General features: G+C 41.0%; 2 protein-coding genes across 2 annotated transcripts; one reads left to right on the top strand and one right to left on the bottom strand.

Annotated features, from left to right (window-relative positions):
* The first annotated feature begins 2,212 nt into the window (after positions 1-2,212).
* Positions 2,213-3,160, top strand: LOC132179894 (probable CCR4-associated factor 1 homolog 9). The gene has a single exon (XM_059592725.1). The coding sequence runs from the start codon at positions 2,213-2,215 to the stop codon at positions 3,158-3,160; it is 948 nt and encodes a 315-aa protein (XP_059448708.1).
* A 3,012-nt stretch (positions 3,161-6,172) lies between these two features.
* LOC132162519 (uncharacterized) lies at positions 6,173-9,326 on the bottom strand. The gene is made up of 2 exons (XM_059572754.1): positions 6,945-9,326; positions 6,173-6,796 (listed from the first exon to the last, which is right to left on the bottom strand). The coding sequence occupies exons 1-2, from the start codon at positions 8,994-8,996 to the stop codon at positions 6,374-6,376; spliced, it is 2,475 nt and encodes an 824-aa protein (XP_059428737.1). The 5' UTR covers positions 8,997-9,326; the 3' UTR covers positions 6,173-6,373.
* Between the last annotated feature and the right edge of the window lie 880 nt (positions 9,327-10,206).

Here is a 10,206-nt window from a genome sequence, read left to right as displayed (position 1 = left end):
TCATTACAAGCCTTCCATAAAAAGGATTTCACCACTCTAGGTCCTTTTATTTTCTAGACCTTCCTCCAGCTACAAGAAACGATTTCCATATTTGAGCCTTGAGCAGATTTATTTAATTGCATTAAATGTACAATAAAAATGCGTTCTTTTAAACCTATAATGAAAAATAAAATAATAATACTTTTAAATTTTAAAATTAAATTATAATAAAGAATTATGTGCATTGCGTGGGTTATGGGCTAAAATCTATGTAATAGACACGTATTTGAATTTGAATATGAATAAAGGATATACATAATTATAAGACTATATAAATTAACCCTAATTCGATCAATTTAATTAAACGAATGAGGCACCCTCAATCTTAATCTACAAAATTTCAGGTTGAGTTTATGTTGAAGTCACATGTGTGTCAAAAATTGCCAACCCTCATATTGCGTGTCAAGTTCGAATCATATCAAAACGTGATATAACAATATAAAGATAACTATAATTTGACCTATTTAGTTAAATAAGTTAAATACATTAACCTTAACACATTAATTTCATGCTACGGCTCCGTTTACTTCGACGTAAAATAGTTTCCGTTGAAAAATATTTTCAGGAAAGCCATTTTCTCTGAAAATGTTTTTTAATATATTTTTTTTCAATAAGGTCCCCACCGACTTGTACGGGACCGTGCAGAGACCTGCCTAGGACCCCACCGAGACTTGACTAGTACTTGTCCGATACTTCCCCGGGACCTGCCCGGGACTTGACCAGGACTTGCCCAAGACCCAGTCGGGACCCGCCCAGGACTTGACTGGGACTTGACCAAGACCTAGTCGGGACCCGCCCAGGACTTGACTGGGACTTGACCTGGACCTGACAGAAACCCGCTCGGGACTTGCTTGAGACTTGATCGGGACCCCGCCGGGACTTGATCGGGACCCGCTCGGGACTTGCCCGAAACCCTCCCGAGACTTGATTGGGACCCACTGGGACTTGACTGAAACCCACCCGGGACCCCACCGGGACTTGACTGGGACCCTCCCGGGACTTGCTCAGGACCCTGCCGGGACCCGCCTGGACTTGACTGGGACCCACCCGAGACTTGACCGGACCTATCCAAGACCCACCCGGGACTTGCCCGGTCGGGTCCCGGGCGGGTCCCCGTCAAGTCCTGTCAGTGTCCCAATCAATTCCTAGGCAGGTCCCAGCGGGGTCCCAGGCAAGTCCCGACGGGTCTCGGTCAAGTCCCGGCTGGCAGGTCTCAGCCAAGTCCCAGGTAGGTCCCGGTGGTGTCCCGGGCAGGTCCCAGATAAGTTGGGCAGGTCCAGGGTGGGTCTCGATTAAGTCTCGAGCAAGTCCTAGGCGGGTCCCGGTCAAGTCTCAAGCGGGTCCCGAACAAGTCCCGGTCAAGTCTCAGGCGGGTCCCCAGGCAAGTCCCGGGCGAATCCCAGTCAAGTCCCGACCAAGTCCCGGTTAGGTCTCGGGCGGTTCCTAGTCAGGTCCCGGGCAAGTCTCGGTCAGGTCCCGAGCGGGTCCCGATCGGGTCTTAGGCAGGTCCGGGCGAGTTCCGTTCAAGTCCGGTCAGGTCCCGAGCAGGTCCTGGGGCGGTCCTAGGTGAGTCTCGGTCAAGTCCCGGCGAGGTTCTAGGCGGGTCTTGGCAAGGTCAAGATGCTCACAGTCAGAAAATGGTTCACGGTTTTCAAAACCGTAAACCATTTTCCAAAAATTAAAAAAGAATTTTCGATCGAAAGGAAAATATTTTCTGTTAACCACTATTTTACGTCGAAATAAACACCGTAAAATGCCAAAATCATTTTCTTGAAACTATTTTACGTCGAAGTAAACGGAGCCGAAGTTTATATTGAGTTACAAATCATATAAAACATTATTGCAACCCAATATATATATATATATATATTAAAAAATTATATATTTGGTCCTTAGGCAAATCCCAACGCCTTTTTCTAAAAAAATAATAATAATTAAATAAATAAATGCCCAACGCCTTTTTCTAAAAAAAAAATAATAATTAAATAAATAAATGCCCAACGCCTTTTTCTAAAAAAAAAATAATAATTAAATAAATAAATGCCACCGCCTTAAGCTAGAAATCCTAAGGCGGTGGTATTTGTTTGCCTATAAAAGATAGAAACTCGGGGGAAATGATACAATTACAAATCAACTTAATCTGTTTCGGTCCAAGCTAGGCGTGCAAATTGAAATGGCTCCTCCTCCGCGTCCGATGGTGGTTCGTGAAGTCTGGCAAGACAACCTCAAGCAGGAATTCTCCGAAATCACAAGAGCTCTCCAGCGTCTCCCCCATCATCGTTTCGCCGCCTTCGACACTGAGTTCCCCGGCATTGTCTTCCCTGCTGCCAGCCGCCACCACTCCCTTCTGTCTCCTGCTGAGAATTACCTGCTGATGAAGCGCAACGTGGATGCCACTAAGATCATCCAGTTGGGTCTCGCTCTCTCGGATCCCAACGGGGACTCTTGCTATGTCTGGGAGTTCAATTTCAAAGGCTTCGACAAGGAGAGCGATCTTCACAATTTGGAGTCCATCCAATTACTGGAGCGGCAGGGAATTGATTTCAACAAGAGCCGAGAAAAGGGTATCGATTGTAACGAGTTTGGGAGGCTACTCTTCAACTCTGGCCTCTTGCGGAATTCAAAAATCGCTTGGGTCACATTCCACGGAGCATATGATTTTGGCTACTTAATCAAAATCTCGACTCGGCGAGAACTGCCGTCTGATCTGATGGAGTTTATGCGTTTGGTGGTATACTTCTTTGGGTACAAGGTATTTGATATCAAACACATGATCAAGTGGTGTGAGGGGCTGTATGGGGGTTTGGAGAAGGTATCGCACACTCTTGGGGTTCTCCGTGTAGCTGGGAAAACTCATCAGGCAGGTTCTGATAGTCTGCTAACCTTGCAGACCATGATAAAATTAAAGGACCTTTATTTCTTCGGTAGGGCTTGGATAAATTTTCGGTTGATTTTATACAGTCTAGAAATTGACGTTGGGAGTTTGGCTGCACCAAAAAGCAACGGCTTCCAAATTCAAAGAGGATGCAATCAGTTCTACCAAACCAGAGGATGCAATCAACAGTTGTACCAAAGATCTATGTTTGTCTCGGTCAGGGATGGCATGTTATATTCAATTTGAGGTTTCCTCTCTTAGACAGAAGACAATGTATAGGATTCTTCCCAACTATTGTAAATCTGATTTTATTGGTTGTTGAAATGGAACAAGTTTTAGTAGATATATTGCTTGCATTACATATTTATTATTATTGAAACATAGCAATGCTTTGGCAGTAATTAATACAGACAAACAGAATTCAATGACCATAAAGCAATACAAACCAAAACCAACACGAATCAACAGAAACACCAATGCTTACTGCTATACCACAAAACAGAATGCCACTAAAAACAAGAAGAAAACACTCAAACACCAAATTTGCTCTCGAGCAAATTCCATCCACTACAAAGCTCTTCATTCTCTTTGTTTCTCGGAAATCCTCTTGTAGACATGATTCTGGATCGAACTTCCCAACAAATTAATTAGATGAATAATTTCCTCCTCAGTATGCACCTGATTTCCATGCCTAATGTTGTTCCTTTGCCTCCAAATATGATAGATATATAGCGCTCAACACTAGCTTGCATAAAACAGCTTTAAGACCTTTACCCTTCCGGCCATTCACTCCCAGTTCAACAATGGCATCCCATTCATAATGAGGATCCTTCACTAAACTCCCTGTTCAAATTTCCCAACCAAACAACAAAAGCCTGCTTGGGAATAGCCATTGAAAACCAAACAAACTTCTACCAGATAAACTCCCTGTTCGATTTTTTTGTGTCCTCTGATTTGTGAAATGGTGTAAATAGAGAATGAGGGTGCCACTTCTTGGTGATGCGTGCAACATGATACACTTGCTGACTCGTTGATGACATTTTCCTATTGCTTGTTCTTAGACATTTATAGAGGAAATGAATTAGATATTAGGTTGGAAATTTTTTGGTAGTGCAAATTATCCAAAGATGTTATTACCAACCAACCTTAGGTTATCTTTGTCTGTCCTTGTGTTGTGTGACTCGTGTATTTATCATTCAAGCCATTCGTAACAATGAGTTCTTTTAGAGTGCCAATTCGCCTTTGTTGGTTTACTTTGATTGGTTCCTCCTTACTGGCAGGGGTTAGCAAAATACTTAGGCTGGTTCAAGTCTGTGACAAAGGAAGGAACCAAATGTCTTTAGGCTGGTTCAAGTCTGGGTTAACAAAATATTTATGCTTATCTTACTAATTATGCTTTGTGCCGTACAACTTGGATTGCTGCTACTCTGGGTTGGACTTTGTTGCAGTCTTTTTTTTTTTTCTTCCCTTTTTGACTACTTCTTTGACTTAGGTAATCGGTAGATTTGGAACACTTCTAAGAGATAGGCAATCCTACACGGATGTGATTACATACATTTGCAATCCTACAGGAAAGAGTTACAATTTGGTGGGCCAGGCATTCATGCTTGTAAATGAGCAGATGCCCAGCTTTCCTTTTCCCATAGATCAAAGCTGTGCCTGGCTTGAAGCTTGCCTTTAGTTAGCTTGAAAGTAATTGTTTAGTACATGTGGTTTAACAGCAGGTTGTTATGCCTGTGCATATTGGATGTATGTGCATTGTACAGGTTTAATTTATCTTTTTGAAACTTATAATCTGAACCCTCAACACTATTATAGCTATTAATGCTAATCGTTCCAGTGAATAGTTCTTATATTTGGCCAGAAAGAGAAAAAAAGGAAAAGGAAAAAGAAAAAAAAAAACAGAGGAGCTACAAAAATTTTACTGTCTATGATATATGTGAAATCAATACTTCTTCAGACCAAACTTAGCCAGCAGTAACTCATGGAAAGCATACATTGTGACCTATCGAACCATAAGCATGACAGCGGGTGCATATGCTATTTGCCTACAGCCATGAAGGATACACTCTTCTTGAACCCATTTGAGCAGTTTGGGTACTGGTTTTTAGCTTAATGTTTAATGGTTAAATGTACCTGGGTTCTGCACTTCTGCCTTTAGAGTTGGAATGCGTATGCTTTTAGTATCCTGGCGTTGTTTGATTTTGAGAAATTAGATATACTATGGAATGTTAGGTGTGCTAAATTGATATATGGTTTGATGAGTGTGTGATAGATAATAGATTCATTGGTATGGAATGCATCAAAAAATAATAATGTTGAGGTCAGGGCCTCCAAGGCCAATCTGAATCCTAAAAAGCCACGCAACCAAACTAACCTCAGAATCTTTTAAAGTTTGGTCTAATTCACTTGATGGCCTAAATTCAATTTGAACAATTTATTTTCCCTTCATGCAGTGCTGTTGACCATTTTAAGAAGCAATTTGCTTATCTTGAGGAACATTATGGAAAAGGTGGTACTGTTACACCACCTGAGAGCTAGGCAGCATGCATCATTACCCAGGTGCTTTTATTTTAGCAAGTATTTTAGTTGTGCTACTATGTTGAGCTGCCTGCTATCCATATTTTTTACATTGTCTAGTCTGCTGATAAAAGGGTAGTGCTGCAGGGCATGTGTGTTATATTCGGATAACTCAGCACAGTCTGCATCAGAGAAACTGAGAAGCCTCACATGGACAGGAGTTGTGGGATCCCTATGCCACGGCTTCCTCTACAAGTTCCTCCAAGTATCCAAGGTGTGTATTTTGTATCTGATTACTTATGATTTACATCTTTTTGTTATGATTTCCTTGTTCGCTATCGTTTGAGTATAATGGTGTTATCCAAGTGTGTGAGCTAATTAATATTTTGGCAACACTCTACATTCTTGTTCTCCCATGGTTGACAAATGCTTTTTAGTACATGGTGTAGTATTAACTCATGGTGTAGCCTTAGGTTATCTTTGTCTGTCCTTGTGGTGTGTGACTCATGTATTTATCATTCAATGGCCATTCATAACAATGTGTTCTTATAGAGTGCCGATTCGCCTTTGTTTGTTTACTTTGATTGGTTCCTCCTTACTGGCAGGGGTTAACAAAATATTTAGGCTGGTTCAAGTCTCTGCTAAAAGAAGGAACCGAATGTCTTTTTGAATTGTTATTAAATCCTGCCTGAATGAGCAAGTTATATTAATAGTCTGGAGGAGAAAATTCCAAATATTTTGTAACAGGAGATTTTCAACCAATAGCAGATTCAATTATTGACATAACTTAAGACAATTACATCCGCATCCTTATTACTTAGATAAAAAGAATCTCCTCCAATGTTTATGTGTGCGTCTTTACAAGCTAATTTCATCTGCACATGTGAGGTAAGATGGCATTTATTTTGATATCAATATCCAGTACCTCATGTGATTTCATCATTCCGCCAGCAACTTCAAAGCAGTATCAACCAGTGAGTGGATTGTTGTGTTGTGCCGGCTAACTCCAACGGTACCAGAGAAAATATTGAAGCTTTCAAGCTCTGCTGTGGTCTCCAAGACAGCCTCCAGCACCTCCTCCATTCCCAGATCCTTGAAAAAACCTACATTTGTCACCTTGTCTCTCATCATCCATATCGCCAACTCTATGGTAAACCTCCTTATTCTTGGAATTTGAATTGGTGGGTATTGATGTTTCCTCAAAATATGGATTAATTCATTAGCCAATTCAGCTTCAGTAATTCCAGCTTTCTCAAACTTGACGCTCGACTCCTGAGGAGTCATGAATTTAAAAACATGTGCCGCTAGTCCAATCATCACTTCCTGTAGTTTGTTCTCTTCTGACATGATTGCCTTAAGCACCTGCAATAGTAGGGGAAGGGGTTAAAATATAGTCATTATAGTGTTGATGATAGAACGTGAAGCTTGTATTCTGGTGCCTCTTCTGACAACAACATTGGTCGGAAAAGAAAAAAAGTAAAATTTTGTAGTTATTGTATAAAGCACTTACTGTAGGTGTTGCTGCTGTGACTTCCTTTAGGTGGTTGAAGCAATCTGCACCACTGTAGGTGCACAAATTTCTTAAAATTCTTGCCGCATTTACACGAAGCAATGGAACTTCCAGTGCTCCGACAAGCCTTTCGAGTACATCCAGCTTCAAAATACGATAGCAGTTACTTTTACTTTCTAAAGCCAGCATTGATAGTGCTTCTCCAGCGGCAATTCTTACATGATTCTCATTCTCTGGCATTCCCTCTTTGAAGAAAATGTTAAACAACTCCTTCAGAATTCCACCTGTTCCCCCAATCCTCTCTGTCGCATCCTCTTCCAGCGCGAGACTGGTTAAGATATCTATGCCAAGCTTCTGCAGCATTGAGTGATTCTCTCCGCACCGTAGAAGATCTCTAATGTTGCTGATGGTGAAAACTATCTCGGAAATTTCTCTTCGTAGATGTTTTCCTGTGGCGCCAGATGTGTGTGCCAGCATCTTCACCACTTGCAGGGATCGTTTCACGGTCAGAATCTGAGATGCTGCAACATTTTTATCCTTCAACAACCTTTCTTCAACATGTGTAAAATCTATGATTTTTGGTAGGAGGCCCCTTGTATTTCCAATCTTTCCACAGTTATCATGATCACGTGCAAGTTTCTTCAGAATAACAAGTCCTAAATGATTAAATGTCCAGGATCCATAATTTGCATGGTCAAAGATGATGTTCTTTTCACCGATTTCGTCGGCTGCACCACTGGAGCTTCTGTTGGTTTGGAGCAGAGATGAGATTGATTCCATAGCACCAGGTATGCCAGCAACCCGGAGGGAGTTTTGCTTTTTGCCTGCTAGTTTTGACAATATCTCTGCAGCTGATCGCCTGATCTCTTCATCTTGTGGGTCTGTCCAATTCAACATCTCAACTAATCTCTCTATCACCAATATATTTATCCCTATTTTTTGGAGGGTGTCATCAGAAAATCGCACATTCAAAGCAAATTGTTGAAGTATTCTAACTCCAATAAGCTGCTCATCAGGGGAATTTGAATCCAAAAAATCCATAGCAAAAGCAACCATATCCATCTTCAAGCCATCGAAAATGCTTCCATTTACACATTTTGAATAGGCATCATAAAAGAACCTTCTAATTGAAATCAAACCTGAAGGTCCCAACTCGCACTCCTTATTCACTTCATCCAACAGTTTATGGCAGGTGACTTTCCACTCCCAGTAAGCTTTCTCCGTCAGAAACAACAGTGCTTCTGCCAATGCCAAGGCATAGAAAATATTCAGAGCAGATTGCCGATTCCTCTTGTCAGTGTCTCCTTTTTGTACCTCACCATAGTTATGCCTGATGAGCTTCATCAATGAGAGGACCACACAGGCTGTTGCAGACAGAAGTTGGAGCCAATAGAGAAGCTTACTGACATTTCTTGAGAGGAAAACCATTTGAGAAAACGGTAGAAGGGGAACATCTGAACTTTTCCATGTCCGAGTTGGCATTCTTCGGTGGTCAGCGAATGCAGGGCTTGCTGGGCCATTTGTCTTTGTCAATTCTCTAGTGTGGTTAACTTGTTTTGGAACCGAAAGAATTGGCCGGAAAATTCCTTTGACACTTCCAATGAGGAGTTGTGAGGTGGATCTCAGGGCCCGGAAGCTGTTGACTCCTGCATCTGCGATTGACCATGTGGCTTGGTGCTGCCATTCAAGTTCATGGCTTCTGCTGAATATGCGAGTCCCCTCAATCAACAAGATGATGGTGATAAACCAGAAGTCGGTTTTATCCAAAGTGATGGCAAACCCACCTAGAAGAACAACTGTTGCCCAGATGAAGCCAAGAGTTCCAAGGCCTGTGGCTGCCTTCTCAAGAACAGCGAGCTGAAGAGCAAACAGAGTAAGCTTCTTTTCCGGTGCACGAACCGATGGTGTTGGCAGAGAAACAGAATCTGTATTGCTGCTGTCTCTCTTCTCAATCCCACTCTGGGGTTCAAAAATTGTGGTGCCTAAACTGAAGGTCTCACCAATGTGCAAATGAACGCTTGCTTCACCTCTTGCAGAATTCCCACGATCCATGTTGCTGGTCCAATCAATCAGCTTGGAAACTAGCTGTATCTTTCTACCAAATTATTCAACTGGGTTGAACCCTTCAAAGGCAGGCAGCTAATAGCTATGCTATGTATGTGGTTACAAGTGCTAGAGAGAGGTCTTTTTCTTGTGTGTTTAAAGGGTCTCTTTTTGGTTTGAGCTATGCTGGAAGGAATGAAGAGATGGTGTTTATAAAGGGGAGGCAGAATGAACTTGGGGAGCACGTTTCTCTTGTGGAGATGAGGAGGAAAGAGTAACGTTAGGTTGCTTTTGTTTCTCTTTCTGCCGCGTTTCTAGAAGTTGGCTGTGTTTTGTACTTTTGTTGGTAAGCACCGCCTAAAACAGAGGATTTGGATGAATTAACCAACACCGACTATTATCACACAAACAAAAGTGAGAAAGCTTTTTTCATTGCCTTTTTTTTTCTCTCCATCTGCTTTTATGTGCACATGGTCATGTCGTGTGAACCCGAGACATATTGTTCGGTTGTTTTAGTTTTCTTTTTATGCAATCTTCTTCAAGACCTTCACTCTTAACTTTTTTTTTTTTTCCTTTTTTTTTTTTTTTTTTTTTTTTTTTATGATTGGCAACTCTCTTTTTCTTTATATCACATCAATAAATTATTCTTATTACTATTCAAACAAAAAATAAAAATAAAAAATAAAAAAGGAATAAATGTGCATGATTTGGCCTCGTCGCTACGTTATTAAAAGTACTTAAATGTGTAAAAGTGGTATATTAGTTGGATTTTGGTTTAGCTTGCACGAATGGGTAACAAGAGGGAGTCATTCTTTTGAGTGCACGACGAAGACTTTGAAGTACTAGTTGGCCTCTACCCCCAATTACGCTGCTCTTTGCGTGCTGCCTTCACCTTGGCGTTAAAGAGGATAAGAAAGAAACATAGAATGATCTGGATCTTTTATCACATAAAAACAGATAGCATTGAATTTGTATTAAATTGCACAATCATTAAACTAACTAACCACTAATCTTTTTCTTTTTCTAAATTCAAATCACACAGAGTCTGGCTCTTTTGGATCCACCTACTTCCACCATTAAAAAACATATACATGTTATATATTTCTTTTCTTTGACTTTTCTTTTACCCTATAACATATTCTTCAAGGTTCCATTTCAGTATTATAAACAAAACTAACGAATAAAAATAACAATTTCATTAGATGGTCATTTTGGACAT

The sequence above is a fragment of the Corylus avellana genome, chromosome ca1 (assembly GCF_901000735.1).
Source record: "Corylus avellana chromosome ca1, CavTom2PMs-1.0".
In the NCBI taxonomy this organism is placed as follows: Eukaryota; Viridiplantae; Streptophyta; class Magnoliopsida; order Fagales; family Betulaceae; genus Corylus; species Corylus avellana.
This window is presented reverse-complemented; position numbering and strand designations above follow the sequence as displayed.

Excerpts from the sequence above, each read along its gene's own strand:
- LOC132162519 (XM_059572754.1), bottom strand. The coding sequence starts at position 8,996 with ATGGATCGTGGGAATTCTGCAAGAGGTGAAGCAAGCGTTCATTTGCAC. Across the intron at positions 6,797-6,944 it reads TCACAGCAGCAACACCTACA|GTGCTTAAGGCAATCATGTC; the intron begins GTAAGTGCTTTA and ends CTACTATTGCAG.
- LOC132179894 (XM_059592725.1), top strand. The coding sequence starts at position 2,213 with ATGGCTCCTCCTCCGCGTCCGATGGTGGTTCGTGAAGTCTGGCAAGAC.